Here is a 22979-nt window from a genome sequence, read left to right as displayed (position 1 = left end):
TCGACCTGATGGTGATTGATGGTATCCTCCTCAAGCTGGACCGGATTGTCATTCCACTCAGTCTCCAGAGCTCGGTGCTCCGCCAAATCCCTGAGGGACACCTGGGCGTCGAGAAGTGCAGACGCAGAGCCAGGCAGGCTGCCTACTGGCCCGGTATTAGCCAGGACATCTCGAACATGGTCCTCAACTGTGCGACCTGTCAACGCTTCCAGCCAGCGCAGAGCAAGGAGAGGCTCAGCAGCATGAAATCGAGACCTCCTCGTGGTCCAAGGTTGCCATCGACCTCTTTCGTGCGAATGGTCGTGACTACGTGTTGATCATTGACTATTTCTCCAATTACCCTGAAGTCGTGAAGCTCTCAGACCCCACATCTCGGACTGTCATCAAGGCCTGTAAGGAGACGTTCTCCAGGCATGGTATCCCACTCGCTGTCATGAGTGACAATGGCCCGTGCTTCAACAGCCACGAGTGGTCTATGTTTGCCAAGTCATTCCATTTCAAACATGTCACTTCCAGCCCACACTATCCGCAGTCCAACGGGAAGGTTGAAAAAGGGGTTCACATTGTGAAACAATCTGCAAGGCCGCGGATTCTGCTTCTGACATCTACCTCGCGCTGCTTGCGTACAGGGCGACCCCACTGTCCACTGGCATGTCGCTGGCTCAACTCCTGATGAACAGGGACCTGCAGACGACACTTCCTGCCACACACTTGCCCAACCTGGATCACCTCCCGGTGCTGCAGAAGGTGCAGCAGCTCCGGAACCAGCAAAAGCAGGGCTATGATGCTCATGCCACCGATTTGCCCGTGTTATCCCCGGCAGACACTGTTAGGATTAAGATACCGGATGGTGGCTGGGCTGCTCCAGCTGTCGTTGTTCGACAGGCTGCCCCCCGCTCGTATGTTGTACGTATGGCTGATGGTTCTGTTGTGCGACGAAGCAGATGGGCACTGCGCAAAGTTGCCTGCCCGCAGCCACATTCTTCTCCATTTCCGTCCGTTGTGTTGCCACCTCCTGATACCTCGAGCTACGAGGCCACCAGTCAGGCTTCACTCCTGCCTGTCAAGGTGCCGTCGTCCCCACCACCCCCTCTCCGGTGGTCGACAAGGATCAGATGCAAGCCCAGAGACTGGACTTATGAACATTTGTTTTGTTTGCTATGTTCTGTTTTCTCACATTAGACAGCTGTCTTCACATGTAAATACGTTCACATATGTCACCGTTTGTAAATATGTTAATATATGTCACCACATGTAAGTACGTTCCCATATGCCAACAAAACATAAAAAAAGGGGAGGTGTCATGATATGCAGACATGCAGATAATGATATACAGACAGGCACAGACAGGCAGCTAATGAACACAAAGAACAGGACATGACCAATGAGCAGGCAGGACACTCAGGGGTGGTATCTCACTATAAAAGGCACGAGGCACTCACACTCCGCCTCTTCCCACTGATGAACATCTACAGAGTGAGTCAGGGTGTATTTACAGTATCACACCTCCAGCACGTGGCTAAGAGCTAGTCTGGTTCAGTCAGACAGAGTAACCACACTTAGGTTAGCAGAGAGTTGAACTCATAGAGAACTGTGCTAACTGTGTTACTGGTTCAATAAATCAGATTGAACTAACTTCAAGGTCTGGAGTATCTTTTGGTTAAAGCTGCATCCAGTTGCAGCCTGTGTTATCCTGAGTACATAACACAACAGGAGGCAGTATAATCTAAATGGGTCTATTTTAAGGGGTGATAGAGCAGAGAGGGCTGGAAATGCATATTCAAAAATTCTTGAAGATGGTAGGGGAAGCAGATAAATGTTAAGAAAGTGTTTGGAATACTTAACTTTATAAATGGGAGATTTAATACAAAAGGAAGGATATTATGGTAAATCTCTGCTTAGGCCTCAGCGAGTCTATTGTGAACACTTCAGGGCATCACAATTTTAGAAAGGATATTAAAGCCTAAAAGATGGATGACATACTTCAGTTATAACAGACAAAGCTAAAGAGACTTTTAACAGAGGTATTCAAAATTGAACAATTTGGGGAAACTCTCTCTTCTGGCAAACAACTCACTGAGAAGTAGGTCAATAACCAGAGGTTAAAGATTTAAATCAATGAAAAATCTAGAGAAGAAATGCTGCAAATAATTCACATAAGAAACTACTTCTCCCAAAGGGTGTGAATCTGTGGTATTCGCTACCATAGGGTGCAGTGGATGCTGGGACAGTGAGTAAATTTAAGGAAGAGTTGGACAGATTTTTGATTGGTAATGGGTTGAAGGGTTATGGAGAATGGGCAGGGCGGTGGAGTTAAGGCAAGGCTGAGATCAGCCATGGTCGAATGGCAGAGCAGACTTGATGGGCCGAATGGTCTAGTTCTGCTTCTATATCTTATGAACTTATAAAAGAGGATTGTTAAGTTCTGGTACATACTACCTGAAAGAGTGGTACAAAAAGAAACAATAGGAAATTGTTTTGTATCTTCACACACATTTGTATCCTTTTGGGGATAATGGTCACGTGTTGGGCTAATTAACAGGCTGACCATCAACCTGTTGACATAGTAACTTTTAAAAGGCAATTGGAGAGGGTTATGCAGAAAAAGGGAGCTGTGGAACAAAAATAGACAGCTCTTTCAAAGAGCTAGTACTGGCACGATTGGCAGAACGGTCTGATTCTGTACGATTCTAACGCGTTATAAATAAAAACAAGAAAGTTCAGAATCTCAGCAAAGTGTTTGATGCTGTCTGCACATCCTCCCTTGCATTAATTCTTTGATTGCCCTCTAACCTCTGAAACACTGCTTCACTTCAGTGATCCTCTTCATCACTGCTGTGCAGTATCTTTTCCCTGCCTTTATTATAACAGCATTTATATTGCATCTTCAAAAGGCACATCACAGGAGCGTTATCAAACAGAATTTGATACTAGTCACATAAGGAGATATTAGGGCAGGTGATCAAAAGCTTGGCCAAAGACCGGAATGTCTTAAAGGAGGAGAGGGATATGCTGAGACAGAGGTTCAGGGAGAAAATACCAGAGCTTAGGACCTAAGCAGTTGAAGACATGCAGCAAACAGTGGAGTGATGAAAATCAGGAATCACCAAGAGTCCAGAACTGGGGAAGAACCATGGAGGGATTTGAAACCAAAATTCTGGTTTTGCAGACTGGGAATCAATAGAGGTCAGCACGGATCCCAGCCCTGGGTCACTGTCCGTGTGGAGTTTGCACATTCTCCCCATGTCTGCGTGGGTCTCACCCCCACAACCCAAAAGATGTACAGGGTAGGTTGATTGGCCACACTAAATTGCCCCTTAATTGTAAAAAAAATGAATTGGGCACTTCAAATTTATTATAACAAATACAGGTCGTCAAATAGAGGAGTGATGGATGAACAGGATTGGTGCAGGTTAGGGTCTGGGTAGCAGAGTTTTGGATCAGATCTAGTTTATGAAGGTGGATAGATGAAACAAAAGCACAGGATAAAATTGTACAGACTGTATGTTGTTGATCGTTTTGCTGCATTTATTATTGTTCTTGTTTATACATGTTTGGAACAAAATACATAAAATAAAAACTGACAGCGAGTCGCACAAGGATATAATAGGTAAGATGACCAAAGGTTTTGCTCCAAAAGGTAGATTGAGGGAATGTCTTAAAGGAGAAAAGTGAGGTAATGAGAGGTGGGGGGAGTTTCCAAAGCTTGGGGCCTAAATAACTGATGGCATGACCATGAGAGTGATTACAATGGGGAGGCTCAAGAGACCAGAATTAGTAGAGCGCAGATATAGGTGTGAGGCTAGGGAAGACGACAGAGATAGGAAGGTGCCAGGCCATGAAGAGACAACACAAATTGCATTTAAATAACATGTTAAACATCGAAAAACATCTTGTGGTACTTCACAAGAGGGGTAAAAAGACAAAAAATGCTGGAGCCAAAGAAGGAGAAATTGGGGCACATGACTCAATGTTTTGTGAAAGGGTTAAGTTTTAAAAGGGGGATGTCATGATAGAGAGATATTAGGGGTCCCTAATACCAGCCTCCCCGAACAGGTGCCGGAATGTGGCGACTAGGGGCTTTTCACAGTAACTTCATTTGAAGCCTACTTGTGACAATAAGCGATTTTCATTTCATTTTCAATTCATTTCATTTCAGAAAAGGGGTCCAAGATGTAGCAGCCAATGTCGGGTTTACACAGGCTGAGGGAAAAGACGGCTTGCAGCAGAGTCCGAGGGATACACCTACAGCCTGAATTACCTTGCCCCATTCAGACTTAACCTCGCCAGTGGGAATAATCCGGAACAAAGGACAAAGAACAAAGAAACATACAGCACAGGAACAGGCCCTTCAGCCCTCCAAGCCTGCGCCGACCATGCTGCCCATCTAAACTAAAATCTTCTACACTTCCAGGGTCCGTATCCCTCTATTCCCATCCTATTCATGTATTTGTCAAGATGCCCCTTAAACGTCACCATCGTCCCTGCTTCCACCACCTCCTCCGGCAGTGAGTTCCAGGCACCCACCACCCTCTGTGTAAAAAAACTTGCCTCGTACATCTCCTCTAAACCTTGCCCCTCGCACCTTAAAGCTATGCCCCCTAGTAATTGACCCCTCTACCCTGGGAAAAAGCCCGGTTCAGACAGGATGATCCACTCAAGATCCATTGGCATTTGGGACAACCTTGTTTGACTAGCCATTAGCCCATCACAGAGTCTGATGACCTATTTGTTCATAAATGGGAGGTTAGTTGGATATAAATGACAGAGCTCTGTTCTTTTGTACAAACGGAATGGAAATCAAACAGCCAAGATAATGATAATGGATTCAAGTCTGACCACCACAGGAGGGAACCTTTGTTTGAGGGGCTTAGAGAGAAAGCGAGAGAGAGAGAGAGGAAATCCTGTTTTAAACAGCTACAGACAGAAGGCTATGGAATTTGACCAGAGAAATCATGAAAGTTACTACCGAGGCAGACTTTGGAAAAGGATTCTGAACAAATATCTCTAACAGAAGAAAAATTGCTTCGTAAATGCAAGCATTGCTTTGGCCTGTCTGTATAAGTGGCATGAGGGATGTTCAATGGGAACTAGTGTGTTAAGGTTAAGAAACTGCATGTTACTGGGCAGCAAGGTGGCACAGTCGTTAGCACAGTTGCTTCACAGCTCTAGGGTCCCAGGTTCGATTCCCCGCTGGGTCACTGTCTGTGCGGAGTCTGCATGTTCTCCCCGTGTCTGCGTGGGTTTCCTCCAGGTGCTCCGGTTTCCTTCCACAGTCCAAAGACGTGCAGGTTAGAGTTGGCCAGGCTAAATTGCCCTTAGTGTCCAAAAAGGTTAGGAGGGATTATTGGGCTACAGGGATAGGGTGGAAGTGAAGGCTTAAGTGGGTCGGTGCAGACTCAATGGGCCGAATGGCCTCCTTTTGCACTGTATGTTCTATGTTCTATGTTCGGATTTACCAGGACTTGGCGGTGGAGTTGGCAAAAAGACGAGCGGCGTTCAGCCGAGTGAAGGCGGCACTGTACAACAAGGGGGTGCGATTTGGTATAGTGTACCCGGCGAAGCTGAGGGTGACGTATAACGCCAAAGATTTTTATTTCGAAACAGTGGAGGCGGCTGAGGCGTTCGTGAAAGCAGAAGGCTTGGGAGCGACATGAGGAGCGGAGCTGGAAGAGAGACTATGGACTGTTATTGGGGAGCGGGAAAATGTATAAATGCTATAATTTTCTTTTCATTGACGAGTATTGTAATTTACTTCACTTCAAATTGTTACAGAGTTCAAGTTATTGTTTGGGTTGATTGGCATTTTTTGTTGTGACAGTTATATCTTATTTTAGTGAATTGTATGGTTTGGATTGTTGTTTTTTTTTCTCTGGGACTGGGTGGGAGGGGACAGTACACCTTGGGGGGGGACGGGGGACCACCCGCGCTAGCTAACTAAAGTCGGCTAGTGAACAGAGGTGAGGTGAGAGGAGGGCTGCGGACATTGGAGCCTGGTTAGCAGGTTTCGATGGGCCTACGAGGCGAGCAGGGGGGGGGGGGGGCGGGGGTGAAGGGATCGGTACTGGGAGACGTTTCTTCGAGTGGAAGTGTAGGGGGGGATTCTGGGAGGGGGAGAAAAGGTTCGATGTTAATAATGGATAGGGGCGGGTCAGGCTCATGGGGCAGGGCCCGGTGGTATGATGATGGTGGATAAGAACGGTGGGGGAGGGGGTGAGAGACCCCCAGTTAGGATAGTCACGTGGAACGTGAGGGGGTTAGGAGGTCCAGTCAAGAGGTCAAGGGTGCTTGCGCATCTTAAAAGTGTGAAGGCCGATGTGGCAATGCTGCAGGAGACTCACTTGAGGGTGAAGGACCTGGTGAGACTTAAAAAGGGCTGGCTTAGTCAGGTGTTTCACTCTGGATTTGATGGAAGGGCTCGAGGGGTAGCGGTAATGGTCAGCAAAAGAGTACGGTTACAGATGGAGAATGTGTTTGCAGATCAGGGGAGTAGATATGTGATTGTGACAGGGGCGCTGGAGGGGAGGTTAGTGGTGCTGGTAAGTGTATAATGGTCCCAATTGGGACGATGTGGGATTCACGAAGAAGGTGTTTGGGGCCATCCCCGACTTGGACACATACAAACTGATAGTGGGGGGCGGTGGGGGACTGGAACTTGGTCCAGGAGCCAAGGTTGGACAGATCACGGCCGCGCTCGCTGGTCCCATCAGGGGGACGAAGGCATTGGCTGGGCTAATGGTGGAAATGGGAGGGGTGGACCCTTGCAGGTTTCTGCACCCGAGGGAACGGGAGTACTCGTTTTTTTCAGCAGTCCATGAGGTAAACTCACGGATCGACTTTTCCGTGGTGGGGAAGGCTTTGCTGGCTGGGGTTAAGGGGTCGGAGTACTCGGCAATTGCAGTATCAGATCATGCTCCACATTGGGTGGATATGGTACTGGAGAAGGGGATAGCACAGAGGCCGGGGTAGAAACTGGATGTGGGACTGTTGGGGGACCAAGGGTTCTGTGACAAAATTGTAAAAGTAATTGAGGAATATGTAGGTTTCAACTGTATGGGTGAGGTGTCGAAGGCTGTTGTCTGGGAGGCTCTAAAGGTGGTGGTGAGGGGTGAGGTGATCTCGTTTAAGGCCAGGGTGGACGAAGAGGAGAGGTTGGAGTGGCAGAGGGTAATAGATGAGATGTTGGAGGTAGATAGGAGTTATGCAGAAGATGGGGACCCAGCGACGTTGGAAAAGAGGAAGGAACTACAGGCGAACTTTGACCGACTATCTACCAGGAAGGCGGTGCGCCAACGGAAGCGAGCAAGGGGGCAGTTTACGAACATGGAGATAAGGGTTTGTTAACGGGTCAGCTTCGGAGGGAGGCGGCGGTAAGGGAAATTGTTCAGGTGAGGGACAGGGCAGGGAAGTTGGTGGTGGCTCCGGATCTGATTAACACGGTTTTTGAGGAATTTTATGAGAGGTTGTACAGGTCAGAGCCACCTGGGGGAGACCGGGAGATGCAGGAATTTCTAGATGGCCTGGAGTACCCGAGGCTAGGGGAGGGGGACAGAGCTACATTAGAGGGAGCAATAGTGGAGTAGGAGATAAAGGATGCGATTGGGAGGATGCAGTCGGGGAAGGTGGCAGGGCCTGACGGGTTTCCGGTGGAATATTATAAAAAATTCAACGATAAGCTGGCACCCCTGATGGTGGGGATGTTTGAGGAGATGATAGGGAAGGGGCACAAACTTTGGGGCAGGCATCGATTTCCCTGTTGCTTAAAAAAGATAAGGATCCGATGGAGTGTGGGTTGTATAGGCCCATATCACTTTTAAACGTGGAAGCAAAAGTATTGGCGATGGTGCTGGTGGGTAGGCTGGAGGAGTGCCTCCCGAAGGTGATAGGTGAAGATCAGACGGGGTTCGTGACAGGGAGGCAGTTCTTTTCAAACGTTAGAAGGGTATTGAACGTAGTTATGGCACCGGCAGAGGGGAAGGAAACAGAGGTGGTTGTGCATTGGACACTGAGAAAGCGTTTGACCGGGTAGAATGGGGGTTCTTGATGGCAGTTCTGGAGTGGTTTGGGATTGGATCAAGATTTGCGAACTGGGTAAAGCTACTATATAAGGAGCCGAGGGCGAGTGTCCGCACAAACAACATCAGCTCGAGATACTTTTCTCTCCACCGAGGGACAAGGCAGGGATGTCCGATGTCAGTGATCTTCAAAGTCGCGGGCGCGACCCGCGGGTGGGTCGTGGGCATGTATCGGGCGGGTCGCGGAGCTGGCCGTCGTGGCTCCCGATTGCGCAAATTCGCATACAACAACCGTAGCAATTGGCTTTTAACTATGCCGGCTGCGAGCGGCCTTTTTACAATACAAAACAAATGCGTCCGCACTGCACACGCGTGCCCGCTCATCAGTGCGCTGCGCATGTGCACCGATGAGCAGTCGGGCACGCACAGTGCAGCCGCATTTTTTTTATATGGTAAAAAGGCCGATCGCAGCTGGCATAGTTTAAAAAAAAAAAATTTAGAGTACCCAATTCATTTTTTTCTAATTAAGGGGCAATTTAGCGTGGTCAATCCACCTACCCTGCACATCTTTGGGTTGTGGGGGAGAAACCCACGCTAACACGGGGAGAATGTGCAAACTCCACACAGACAGTGACCCAGAGCCGGGATCGAACCTGGGACCTCGGCGCCATGAGGCATCAGGGCTAACCCACTGCGCCACCGTTCTGCCCCAGCAGCCGGCCTACTTAAAAGCCGGCTGCTGCTCGCTCTGCCCGGTTCGGAAGTGCTCGCATCTTCTGAACGAAGCTAAGGCCAAGTTTTCCCCCAGCGACTAGCACCATCGGACCCACCCACAGAGATCCAGCGCCATGGCCTCCACCTCGGAACTCGCCTGTATCTACAGCGAATTCATCCTGCGCGACGATGAGGCCACTGTCACCGAAGACAAACTCAATGCCCTGATTAAAACAGCTGGTGTGACCATTGAGCAGTCACAGGGGGAGTCACAGATGGTGACCAATTATAATGGGTAATTGGCAATAAATGGACAGACAGACATACGAGGTCTTAAACAAGATAATAACAGGAATTATGCTTGTGTCCACAGAAATCCAGAACCACAGAAGCCTCAGGAAGACTACGGAAAAAAGAAAAGACCATGAAGGCAAACATCATGGTCTACATTTGGATCTTCACGGGATCCCTACAGTTGCGCGCGGACGCGACCCCCTGACCCCTACCCCACAGGCCGTGAATGTTTCCCATCCCTGCCATTCACTGTACTCAGAGATAGCAACCGATACTTCAACCTGGTGTGACAAGTTCATTACTTGGTATTCCCTGTCCTACATTGTAGAAGCACTATTAGTAATTGCAATACTCTGCAGTGTCGTTCAGACACTAAGACTTAGGAAATGACGGAGGAAAGCCTCCCGCACTCCGGTATACACATTCAGATCCCCTATTTTCGGACGTCAACAAACCCCCCACTCCCTTTAAGTGAATTAAAGTGCATCGACCGTTTTTTTTGTGTTTGTTTGTTCTAATAACTAATAAAAATGTAAAACTCTGTGCTTGACTGCCAAGCCACAGAAACATGTGTTGCTGCTACTGTATAGTTTAAAATGTTGTACATGCTTTTCATTGATTAAGGATAGTTTAGTTAAGGATAGTTAAAGGTTCCCGTGTTTTTATTTTGTAATGCATGCCTGAATGTCATAGCGCCCCGTAGAATTTTATAATGATGTGTGTATATAAAACAATTCAGGTAAAAGTTCCAATCCATAGGACAGAGTAGTGTAGAGCCTGTCCTTGCTAATGGGTGCCCGACTCAGGAGGAGAACAAAGAAGATGCAGTAATATGATCCTTCGCGTTGAGAATCACAAGGAGGAAGTGTAGCCATCTGGGATGGCCACTTCTAGAATACAAAATGGACGCTCGCAAAGAATGTAGGGAACTGTGGACAATGTTAGGTAAACAAGCAGGCACAGAGCCTGTATGCATATTGGAGAGACAGCTCCCAAACGGAATTGAAACTATAGGTCGATTAGCATATTGATGGCCCATCTCCGGGAAACAAAGGAATGACACTCAGGTAACCGATACTATTGCAGAAATCACGGCGCCAGTTCCCCAACTGAAAAGCACAAACAAAGCAAGGCCAAAGGTCACCTAAGACACTCCCAGCCATCAGGGCACCCACCCCTTTATTGGTCAAGATCGATAACAGTGATCGAGGAGCGGCCGAATTAATTGGGGCCAAGTTTAAGGCCTAAAAGCGCGCAAAGCCCCTTCGGGTATAAGAAGAAACCCCCAAGAGAGAATTGCTCTGTTGGACTTGGCTCTCAAAGCGGAGAGACCTATCCACCAGCTGCATCAGAAGCAAGTAAGTCCAAGGTCAACGCTCGCTACCAGACAGACGACATTAGCTGTTCTCCTGTACCATTTCGAAACCAACAACCTCAGATCCGAACAACGCCCATTGTTCCTCTGACTGAGTGGGCACCCGAAGCTAAGTATAGGCATTAGCGTTAGAGTTTAGTTTGTAGTACTTTGTGCATGAGTAGATATTACTGTGTGTGTAAATAAATAGTATTGACTTTGAACTAACTAACTGGTGTATTGGCTCTTTGATCAATATTCGGGTTTGAACCTTGTGGCGGTATCGAAAGATACCTGGCGACCTTAAGACATAAACATAATTAGGATTAAGGAAGGCGACCATATTGACCGCCATATTTATAACCAGAGAAACAGAGCAACAATATGGGGAGGGAAAGTGGCAAGAGTTACAAAGGTGCTGCTACAGAGGGGAAGTCAGGCAGGGGTGGTGGGTCTTCCGAATCTGATATATTACTACTGGGCGGCGAATGTGGAGAAGGTGTGGAGCTGGGTCAGAGGGGTTGATTCCCAGTGGGTCACAATGGAGGAGCATTTGTGCAGGGGGTCGGGTTTGAAGGCACTAGCAACAGCGCCGCTCCCGATGGCCCCAGGGAAATACTCAGGGAGTCCGGTATAATAGCTTCATTGAGAATTTGGAGGCCGTTTTGCCAACACTTCGGTTTGTGGGCAGGGTCAAGGAAAATGCCGATTCGGGGGAACCACAGATTTGAGCCAGGGAAGTGGGATGGAAATTTTCGGAAATAGGAGGAGAAGGGGAGTAAGACACTAAAAGATTTATTTGTTGGGGGCCGGTTTGCAGGATTGAAGGAGCTGGAAGAGATGCATGGGCTGGAGCAAGGGGAAGTGTTTAGATACATGTAGGTTCGGGATTTTGCCAGAAAGGAGATACAGAACTTCCCGGTGGTGCCGGCCTCCACATTGCTGCAGGAGGTGCTGACGACAGGGGAACTGGAGAAGGGGGTAGTGCCGGCGGCTTACGGAGCTATTTTGGAAGAGGAGAAGGCACCACTGGAAGGGATCAAAGCAAAATGGGAGGAAGAGTTGGGAGAGGGTATGGAGGAGGGGTTCTGGTTCTGGTGTGAGGTGCTCCGGAGAGTGAACGCCTCCACCTCGTGCGCAAGGTTGGGGCTGATACAGCTGAAGGTAGTATATAGAGCACACCTCACAAGGGCGAGGATGAGCCGATTCTTTGAAGGGGTAGAAGATGTGTTTGAATGTTGCGGCGGCGGGGGATATGTTTTGGTCCTGTCCAAAGTTGGAGGATTACTGGAAGGAGGTTTTAGGGTAATCTCTAAAGTGCTGCACGTGTAACTGGACCCGGGCCTTTGGGAGGCCATATTCAGGCTGTCAGACCAGTCGGGGTTGGAAATGGGCACGGAGGCAGATGTTGTAGCCTTCGCCTCGTTGATCGCCCGAAGGCGGATCCTGATGGGATGGAGAACAACCTCGCCACCCTGTGCCCTGGCATGGCGGGAGGACCTGTTGGAATTCTTTCCTGGTTCCTTTTTGTCATTTGTTTATGTTAACATGTGGGCTAGTGTTTGGGGTTTTGTGGGAGGATGGGATCGTTGTTATTGATATGGGGATTGACATTATATTCGTTACTGATTATTGTTTATTGATGGTGGGTGAAATTGTGAAAAAGGAGGAGAAAAAAAATATTTTTACAAAAAATAAATAAATAATCAAGCCCGATGTCTGATATTACCACTCCTGGAACAAATTGATCATTCTGCACTGCATTACAACTTAAAAAAGTTATGGCACCTGGTCCAGTCTCTTAGCCACTGTTGAGAGCTGACCAGGTCTCTGTAACGGTGTTTAAAGGAGGAGGTGGGTGGAGAGACAGAGGTTCAATGACAAAATGAGGGGCTATGTTCTAAACTTTAACCTGTCTTTAGGAATGTGACAGAATTTAACCCAAACCATTTACCTGATTTTTCAGATACCGACAAGAGAATTAACTATCAAAATATTAACTTGTCATTTCTCTTTTTGGATGTTGACAGATGATTCATTTCCATTAGTTTCTGCTGTGGTTGTTACTGCACGAGTGTCAGGAGGCCAGAATTTAATCGATTAAACTTAGGCCACTCTTTAAGGTACATGTGTGAGGTAAATTTATCAGGGAACACTTTGCTGAGGAAAGTTGCCTTGGGACAAGGCATCTTTATTTCCATTTACTTGAGCTAATCAAGCCACAAAATCCTTTTTCTTAATTTAAGTTTCATGAATACTGAAGTGCAAATAAAAATATATTCCTTGATTTAAAAATGTTGATTATCAAAGATTGTGTCTGCCTTTGATAAATGCAAAATGGAGTGGCTTGAGGTTTTGGGTTAAAACTCACTTTTCTCGCCAGTTTCTGCCATGTTTCCAAGCCAGTGATGAGAGGTGGTTACAACCTGCTGCCCCGAGCAAAAAGGAGGGAGCAGATTTGTGTCTGCAACATGGTTTATAGGGTGAGGTGAAGGGTGTTGAAGATATTGGGTGGAATTTTACCATAGTGTGTAGCTCTTCAGCTGCACAGACCAGTTTTCCCTCCAGCTCGGAGCCTCGAGAGAAAAAATGAGTTGGTGTGGTTGACACCATCGCTCTGATGGAGCGGGGGCTGATAGAGCTGACACCTGGCTCCACAGAGGTCAAGGCGCTATCTGTAAAGGGACACGGATCAGCACTGAAGTGAAACTCATGCCTCCCCCCCACCCAAGAAAACTATCGGGGGCTTTCCTCCCCACCCACCACTGTGGAACTATCACCAGTGTTTCAGCCCCCCCCCCCCCCCCCCAAGTTCCCCTTGTGCCTGCAAGTGCCCACACCCCTTCCTCACCACACATAACTGGAACACCCCACCCCCAAATGGGGCTCCCACAAGGGTCCACCCCCTGGTACACGTTGGCACTGCCAGATTGGCACTGCCAGGGCATGACCCAATGCCCTCGGGGGGGGGGGGGGGGCTATACTCAGAGGAATCCCCTCGACAGAATCTTTTTTAAAAAGCTATTGTAAACCTTGCCCACATTGCATCAGGTGAGTGAGGTTTGCATATTCAGTGAGGGGGGGGGGCGGGGTGGAAATGGTATTTAAATTAAACCAAATCCATTAGAGTGAGATCCTTGTCCTTTGTGGTCAGTGTGGTGAACCACTGTAATAGGAGATGTAAGGTAGGACCTGCACTACAGGTTCGCCGGTAGCTCCTGCCGGCTGGCTCCGCCCACGGAGAACTGTATAAATATGTCTGACCTCCAGTGCCCTGCCATTTCGCCAGCTGCAGCAGGAGGCCACACATCTGACTGTAATAAAGCCACAGTTGTACCCAATTTTAGTCTTTGTACAATTGATCGTGCATCAATTTATTACAGTCAGATTTTCCACAGAATGGATATCCGAATTAAGCCCGATCGCCTGCAGCTGGATCCGCACTCGCCCGATGCCAGGAAAGACTTTACTCACTGGCTAGCATGTTTCGAGGCCTACATCAACGCGGCAGACCCCGCGCCAACGGAGGCTCAGAAGATAAACGTCCTGTACTCCAGACTGAGCTCCAGCGTGTTCCCATTGATCCAAGACGCCACGAATTACACAAAAGCAATGGAACTCCTCAAAGAACACTACGCGCAGAAGACGAACACGCTCTTCGCCAGGCATGTACTTGCCACCCGCTCACAACTACCTGGTGAGTCCATCGAAGACTTCTGGCGGGCCCTAATTCCACTCGTCCGGGACTGTAACTGTCAAGCCGTCACGGCCGCCGAACACTCGAATCTCCTCATGCGCGATGCCTTCGTGATGAGGATTGCGTCGGACCGCATCCGAGAACGATTGCTGGAAGGGGCCACGCTCGAACTGGCGGAGACGAAAACCTTGGCGCTCTCCATGACGGTTGCATCCCGTAACGTACAATCGTACCTCTCCCGCCGCGCTGCCCACCCTTCTACCCCTCCCAGATACCGCCGATGACCTCCTCAGCCGGGGCCCTGCCTTCACAATACGCCTGCGCCGCACGCCAATCCGCGCACCCCGGGGGTCCCCGCTGCTACTTCTGTGGTCAGCAGAAGCACCCCCGCCAACACTGCCCGGCCCGCACTGCCGTGTGTAAAGCCTGCAGTAAAAAGGGCCACTTCGTGGCTGTGTGCCAGGCCCGCCCAATCACTGTGATCGCGCCCGCTATCGCCCTCTCCCCCACGCCAGACGCACAATGGGAGCCGCCATATTCTCCTCCCGGGTCCATGTGCGACCAATGGGCGCCGCCATCTTGTCCCGACCCCGCAATGTGCGCACCATGGGCGCCGCCTTCTTGTCCCGACCCCGCAATGAGCGCACCATGGGCGCCGCCATCTTGTCCCCCACAGGGTCCCCTGTTGCTAACTTTCCGGTTGGTTGAATTGCTCTGTTTTATTACCTTTGCTCTCGAGTCGCCAGGTATCTTTACGATACCGCCACGAGGTTCAAGTCCGAGTAATGATCAATAACCCAGTACACCGATTAGTAAGATTCAAATCAAAGCACATTTATTGTACACAGTATATCGCTACCAATGCACAAATTCTACGTCTAAGCTACTTCTACAACTAACAGGCCTATACTTAACTTCGGACTGGCTCACCAGGTCAGGGGAACAAATGGCCTTTCATTCGGGTTCTGAGTCTGCGGGATTCGAAGTTGGTACGGATTGGTAGCTAGGAGCGCCTATCTCATAGTGAGCATTGAATTAAGACTTACTTTGTTCGGTGGTCACTGCACCGGTCACGGTCAATGTTGGTTCGTGTTGCTGGGTGACCCGGGCAGGACGAAGAGGTGAAGAGGGCTGAAGCGAGCGATTTGAACTTGGGGCTTAACCCTTATAGTCCCCAGGGGCTTCCCGCCTTTTGGGGCGGACCCTGTACCTGGTCCCAAGTGATTGGACTTTGTCCCAATCGTTTGGTTCGATTTCTCCAATACTGGAGCGGTTCCCTGATCGATGGGCGGTCTTGAGGTGCACGTTCACCTCCTTTGTGTTGGCTCCAGCTGGCGCCGAGGAGTCTGGCTTTGCTTTGTGTGTCCGAAATGTTACTTATTGTTCCCGGGGATTGCTCATCAGTATGCAGATGGCTGCTACACTGTTATGCTGATGGTCGCTGGTATCGATGTTGTCTGGCCTTTGCAGAGGTAAATACACAGCAAACCTGCAGCTGCTGGTTTCGGTCTCTGTTGGCTGACTTTCCCATCAGCCTTTGCCGTTCGCCATTTTAAATCGGGAGCTGGCCAATTTAGGTGGCTACACCCCGGACATCCCGACATCGGAACCGCACACGCTCACCACCCAAAGCATCCGATGGCTACCGCAGCTCGCTTTGATGACGCTGGACCAAACTCGCCCGCACAACCTGGCCACCGCGTCGATGACGGTTAAAATCAACGGCCACGCGACCTCGTGCCTGCTGGACTCAGGGAGCACCGAAAGTTTCGTTCACCCAGATACGGTAAGGTGCTGCTCCGCCGCGGTCCACCCTGCCAATCAAAGGATCTCCCTAGCCTCCGGATCCCACTCCGTCCCGATCCGAGGTTTTTGTACAGTCACCCTCACGATCCAGGGCGTAGAATTTAATAACTTCCGCCTCTATGTCCTTCCTAATCTCTGCGCTGCACTCCTGCTGGGCCTGGACTTCCAGTGCAATCTCCAGAGCCTCACCCTCAAATTCGGCGGGCCCTTACCCCTCCTTACTGTTTGCGGCCTCGCGACCCTCAAGGTCGATCCCCGCTCACTTTTGCCAACTAACTGTGGATTGCAAGCCCGTTGCCACTAGGAGCAGACGGTACAGCACCCAGGACAAGACCTTCACCAGGTCCGAAGACCAGCGGCTGCTGAAGGAGGGTATTATCGAGGCCAGCAACAGCCCCTGGAGAGCCCAAGTGGTAGTGGTTAAAACTGGGGAGAAACACAGGGTGGTCGTGGACTACAGGCAGACCATCAATCGGTACACGCAGCTCGATGCGTACCCACTCCCACGCATATCTGGTATGGTCAATCAGATTGCACAGTACCGGGTCTTCTCAACAATTGACCTGAAATCCACCTACCACCATCTCCTCATCCGGAAGTTGGACCGGCCATACACTGCCTTCGAGGTGGACGGTCGCCTCTACCACTTCCTTAGGGTCCCATTCGGTGTCACAAATGGGGTCTCGGTCTTCCAAAGAGAGATGGACCGAATGGTCGACCAGTACAGTTTGCGGGCCACCTTTCCGTACTTAGATAATGTCACCATCTGCGGCCATGACCAGCAGGACCACGATGCCAACCTCGATAAATTCCTCCGCACTGTCACTCTTCTCAACCTGACCTACAACAAAGAGAAGTGTGTGTTCAGCACAACCCGGTTCGCCATTCTCGGCTATGTAGTCCAAAACGGACTTCTCGGGCCCGACCCCGAGCGCATGCGTCCCCTCATGGAACTTCCCCTCCCCCCACTGCCCCAAGGCCCTCAAACGCTGCCTGGGGTTCTTTTCCTACTACGCTCAGTGGGACCCAAACTATGCGGACAAGGCCCACCCACTCATTCAGTCCACCCAATTCCCCCTTGCGGCCGAGGCACAACATGCTTTCGCCCGCATCAGAGCAGACATCGCCAAGGCTGGAATGCGCACAGTGGACGAGTCACTGCCTTTCCAAGTAGAAAGCGACGCTTCAGATGTCGCCCTTGCCGCCACTCTAAACCAGGCAGGCAGACCCGTGGCATTCTTTTCCTGCACCCTTCATGTCTCTGAAATTCGACACTCATCCGTCGAGAAGGAGACCCAAGCTATCGTTGAAGTTGTCCGGCATTGGAGGCATTACCTGGCCGGTAAGATATTCACTCTCCTTACGGACCAACGGTCGGTAGCCTTCATGTTCAATAACACACAGCGGGGCAAGATCAAAAATGATAAAATCTTGCGGTGGAGAATCGAGCTCTCCACCAATAATTATGAGAACTTGTATCGCCCCGGTAAATTCAACGAGTCCCCAGACGCCCTCTCCCGAGGTACATGTGCCAGCGCACAAGTGGACCAACTCCGGGCCCTACACGACAGCCTTTGTCACCCGGGGATCACTCGATTGTACCATCTGGTCAAAGCTCACAATCTGCCCTCTCCGTCGAGGAAATAAGGACAGTCACCAGGGACTGACAGGTCTGTGTGGAGTGCAAGCCGCACTTCTACTGACCAGACCGTGCGCGCCTGGTGAAGGCTTCCCGCCCCTTTGAACGCCTCAGCGTGGATTTCAAAGGGCCCCTCTCCTCCACTGACTGTAACACGTACATTCTCAGTGTGGTCGATGAGTACTCCAGATTCCCCATCGCCCTCCCATGCCCCAATATGATGTCTGCCACCGTCATCAAGGCCCTCAGCACCATCTTTGCTCTGTTCGGTTTCCCCGCCTACATCCACAGTGACAGGGGATCCTCATTCATGAGCGATGAGCTGCGTCAGTTCCTGCTCAGCAGGGGTTTAGCCTCCAGCAGGATGACCAGCTACAACCCCCGGGGAAACGGGCAAGTAGAACGGGAGAATGGGACGGTTTGGAGGGCCGTCCAGCTGGCCCTACAGTCCAGGAACCTCCCAGCCTCTCGCTGGCGGAATGTCCTTCCTGACGCTCGACACTCCATCCGGTCACTATTGTGCACCGCCACTAATAACACACCCCATGGACGTGTTTTTACCTTCCCCAGGAAGTCCACATCCGGGGTGTCACTCCTGACTTGGCTCGCTGCTCCAGGACCGGTGCTTCTCCGTAGGCACGTCCGACTCCACAAGGCGGACCCGTTGGTGGATAGGGTTCACCTGCTCCACGCCAACCCTCAATATGCCTATGTTGAGTTCCACGACGGCCGCCAAGATACTGTCTCACTCAGGGACCTGGCACCGTCAGGTTCCACCCCAACACACACCCCCACCAATGCACCCCCCCCCCCCCCATCTCCCACCGCGCCGCCAATATTTACCCCACCAGACCACCCCCCCTCCCCTTTTCCGCAGAAGAGGACAAAGAGGACCTCGGCATGCTCCCGGAGTTCCCCGATGACTGGCCAGCATCAGCACTGCCACCATCGCTGCCACCTCCACCACCGCCAGCACAGACTTCACGCCACCGTTACGCCGCTCCCAACGGAACACCAAAGCACCAGACCGGCTGAACCTTTGACGGACTCCGAACCGTCAACATGGACATTTCTTTCCCTACCACTGTACATAATTGCACTAATTGTATACAGTTTCACGTCACCCCCGCCGGACTCATTTTTAACAGGGGGTGAATGTGGTGAACCACTGTAATAGGAGATGTAAGGTAGGACCTGCACTACAGGTTCGCCGATAGCTCCTGCCGGCTGGCTCCGCCCATGGAGAACTGTATAAATATCTATGACCTCCAGTGCCCTGCCATTTCGCCAGCTGCAGCAGGAGGCCACACATCTGACTGTAATAAAACCACAGTTGTACCCAACTTTAGTCTTTGTGCAATTGATCGTGCATCAGGGCGTGAACCTCGTGACGTCACCTTCAAGGGGCAGGGAAATCAGCAAACACGATCACTCCGGAGGGAGTCACGTTTCCCGCCTGATTCTCTGTATTTTCCGCTGTGTTTCTGCCTCATGGCAAAGGCAGGCTGGAAATCACCCCCATTGAGTGGCATTTCTTACTATCATAATCCTAAAAAAATGATTATACTAATCACTAGAAAAGAGTTAGCAGAACGTTTAGTCCAATAAAGAAGATTTGACCAAAGGTTACTTTCCAAACATTTAAGATGTGACAACATTTTCAACCAGGTATGTAACCATTTACTGTAGGTGTAGCAAACGCGTGTTTTCAGAAATCCATACCACGGCAAGTCATTAAACCTTTCCAAAGATCCAACTACAGAATTCCTATCACTACCACCACCTTTTGTACCTTTGTAGATCTCAGCATCCCACCTTTCTTATGTAGAGATGATCCTGAATGTGCTGAAGGCGCTGGGTAATCATTTAACCAAATGTCCCTCTGAGATATGTGCTGTGCTCTCAAGCAGCAGATTGGACTTGAAAGAGAGTAATTTCAGCGTTTTAGGATTTTACTTTTGTTATGGCCTTGAGACTGTTCCTGTTCAAATCCAAAATGTTTGCCTTTTTCACAATGGCAGCTTTTGTCAATACCCATGTCCTTGCCCAATCCTTCACATTAGCAACATACTGTATCTGGCATTTTCAGTGAGCAGATAAACCTAGTTAATATTTATTTTTCACAAAGTGGACAGTGAAAGATCATTACCAATAGGATGAGGTTTTGTGACAGTGGGTGGGTGTTGGTGAGGGTAGGGTGAGTCCGGGTTGCTCGGTGAACCTATGCCAGCAGTGAGCACACTGCAGATTCAGCTGTATGCAGGGGTCAAATAGAGAAACATTCATGAGTATTAAGTCCTCCGGTTAAGAAAAGGTTCAATTTGGAGGACATTTTGTGGGCAGTTATATTCAATAGGAGGAAATGTGGATTGTACAAAAGGCAAACAGCACTAAGCAGAACTGTTACTTTTATTCTGATAATTGTGTAGCAAACATATGAAATATGTTCCACAGATGTGGACAAGATGTTGAAATAATGCAATAATTTGGCAGGCAAGTGAAAGATCAGGGGCTGGATTTTCCATTTGGGTGACTATATTCTCGTTTGCACTGGCGCTGTCAGCAATTTGCTCTCCCCAGCCATACAAATGTATGCATGGTGGGGATGACAAGGGATTCCATCGTGAATCCCGTTATTGGGCCACCATTTTGAGCAGGCGGCCTGAGACCCCCCCCCCCCCACCCCACCCCCACAGAACACCTACGTATGCATGAGGGTGACCCCACCCCCAACAGCCCCCACCAGACCCTCCCACCAGTGACCCCCACCAGAGGACCCACATAGAGATCCCGACAACAGAGGCCTCCCTTATCAGAAAACCCCTTATTTAAAATAATAAATTTAGAGTACCCAATTCTTTTTTTTCCAATTAAGGGGCAATTTATCGTGGCCAATCCGCCTAACCAGCACATCTTTGGGTTGTGGAGTGAGACCCAAGCAGATACGGGGAGAATGTGCAAACTCCACAATAACAGTGACCCAGGGCTGGGATCGAACCCGGACCCTCAGCGCCGTGAGACAGCAGTGCTAACCACTGTGCCACCATGCGCCCGAGGAAACCCCTTATATTAAAGACCTCCCCATAATCAGAGACCCCACCAGAGACCCCTGCTTGTCAGTGAGATTTCCAATGGCAGCCACCCCACACCACCAGGAAACCCACGAGCAGGAGTGCGCTGCCAGCAGGAAAAGTGGATCACAATGACCGGAGAATGTCTTTCCTTAAAATGAGGCGACCAAAACTGCTCACAGTGCTCCAGATGTGGTCTCACTAGCACCTTGTACAGTTGCAGCAAGACTTCCCGACTCTTATACTCCAACCCCCTTGAAATAAGGGCCAATATTCCATTAGCCTTCCTGCTTACCTGCTGCACCTGTGTGCTAGCTTTCTGTATTTCATGCACAAATACCTCCCCCCCACCCCCAAGTCCCTTTGTGTTGCAGCTTTCTGCAGTTTTTCTTCATTTAAATACTTTGTTCTTTTGCTCTCCCTTCCAAAATGAACGTCACATTTTCCCACATTTTATTCCATTTGCCAAACTTTTGCCCACTTACTTAACCTATCAGTATCTCTTTGTAAACTGTTAGTATCCCTCTCGCAACTTGTCTTTCCACCTATTATTGTGTTGTTTGCAAATTTGGCTACAGTATATTTGCTTCCATCCTCCAAGTTATTAATCTATATTTGCGGTCCCAGCACTGATCCCTGTGGTTACAGGTCTTCAACCTGAAAAAGAACCCCTAATCCCCACTCTCTGTTTCCTGCCCATTAGCTCATTATCTATCCATGACAATATACTACCTCCAACACCATGGGCTCTTATCTTATGACTTAACCTTTTGTGAGATCCCTTGTCGAACACCTTCTGGGAGTCCAAATACAACACATCTACTGGTTCCCCTCTATTCACTTTGGTTGAGACCTCCTTGAAAAACTCTAATAAATTAGTCAGGCGTGATTTCCCTTTCATGAAGCCATGTTGACTCTGCATCATTGAATTATAATTTTTCAAATGTGCTATTGGTTGCTCTTTAAAGTCGCCAATATGATGTTATGTCCCAACAGCGTCGCCAATACTGTGGGTATTTCTATTTATCTCGGTGAACCACAAGTCTTTCCCTTATATTGGTCAAATGACCACATAACCAGTTAGTCAGTTCAAAAGATGGTTTATTTACACACACAAGGATTACTTCGACATGCAAACACAATATCTACTACGAGTTAAACTACACCTACCAGCTACAAAAACCTATACTTAACTTCAGGGTGACCAGTACTGTGCAGATGGATAAGGCCTTTATCTTGATCTCACATGTCTGGTTAGAAGAAGTGGCTCTGTCTCTGCTGGGCTCATCCGCCAGGTGGCGATCGTTGGTCTTGAACTTGGGTTGCTGGTCGTTGTGCTGCGATTGGTGTGCGCACAGGCCGATCCCAAAAGAGGCTGGCACAAGCCGAGTCCAAAAGAGGCAGAACACATGGCTGTGTCCCCTTTTATCCCTCTGGGATTTTGTGCTCTTTGGGGCGGTTCTTGATCTTGGACCCAATAGCTCGACAGGGCTCTGATCACTGCCTTCGATTTCGGCCAACAAAGGGCGGGTGCCTTGGTGGCTGGGCGGGTCCTTAGCAGTCATTGACCTTGGCAGTTGGGCTCTCTGAGTAAAGGGAGTGGCGCCGATCAGTCTGTGGTTTCTTGATTGGAGTCCTATTGTTCTGGGGAACGGGCCATTAAAATGCAAATGAGCGGGGGTTTCAATCAGGTCTAGCTACCTGCGTTTCAAATACACAGAAGCTCTGTATCTGTCTAAGTCCTGGGTTGGCCATAATTCCCATGGTCCTTTGCAGGTGGCCATCACAGATGGCTACATATTACTTCTTTAATAATTAATTCCAACACTTTTCCAACCACCCTCTGGGTGAAGATGTTTCTCCTCATCTCGTCCTAAATGGCATACCCTCTATCTTGAGACTGTGACCCCTTGTTCAAGACTTTCCAGCCAAAGCAAACAATATCCCTACATCTAGTCTGTACAGTTCTGTCAGAATTCTATGTTTCAATTAGATCCCCTCACATTCTCCTAAATTCCAATGAATGACACCCAGTCGATCCAATCTCTCCTCATTCATCAATCCTGCCGTCCCAGGATTCAGTCTGATGAACCTTTGCTGCACTTCCTCCATCGACACTCCCATTTAAATAAGGGGTCCAAAAGTGCACACAATACTTCAAGTGTGGTCTCACCCCTGCCAGAACCCCCTTAGTCTCTGACATGGCCAGAACATGTGGATGTGCTTCGCGCCACTCCCCATGCACAGCCCACACCTATCCTCCACCCCTGATCATTCTCGCCACCATCATTTCGGCGATGTCGATTTCGGCGGCGTGAGAGCAGCTGGTTAGTCAGTTTCAGCGGGAGCATTGCGGAAGGAGGGTGCTGGGAGGTAAGTCAACCTTTAA

General features: G+C 49.5%; 1 protein-coding gene across 6 annotated transcripts in view; it reads right to left on the bottom strand.

Annotated features, from left to right (window-relative positions):
* The window catches only part of uraha (urate (5-hydroxyiso-) hydrolase a), a 113844-nt gene that overhangs the window by 26041 nt on the left and 64824 nt on the right, over window positions 1–22979 (bottom strand). The window contains exon 1 of one of the 6 annotated variants that reach the window (XM_072518025.1): window positions 19335–19465. The exons of 4 other annotated variants lie outside the window; for them this stretch is intronic. In XM_072518025.1, the coding sequence (XP_072374126.1) occupies window positions 19335–19385 (51 nt within the window). In that variant the 5' untranslated portion in view covers window positions 19386–19465. Of the gene's footprint in view, window positions 1–19311; window positions 19466–22979 lie in introns of those variants that run through there. One more of the 6 variants, XM_072518027.1, reaches the window with a different exon arrangement.

This window comes from Scyliorhinus torazame, chromosome 10 (assembly GCF_047496885.1).
Source record: "Scyliorhinus torazame isolate Kashiwa2021f chromosome 10, sScyTor2.1, whole genome shotgun sequence".
Taxonomy (NCBI): Eukaryota; Metazoa; Chordata; class Chondrichthyes; order Carcharhiniformes; family Scyliorhinidae; genus Scyliorhinus; species Scyliorhinus torazame.
Note: the sequence above shows the minus strand (reverse complement) of the source record. Positions and strands in the feature narration are given on the sequence as shown.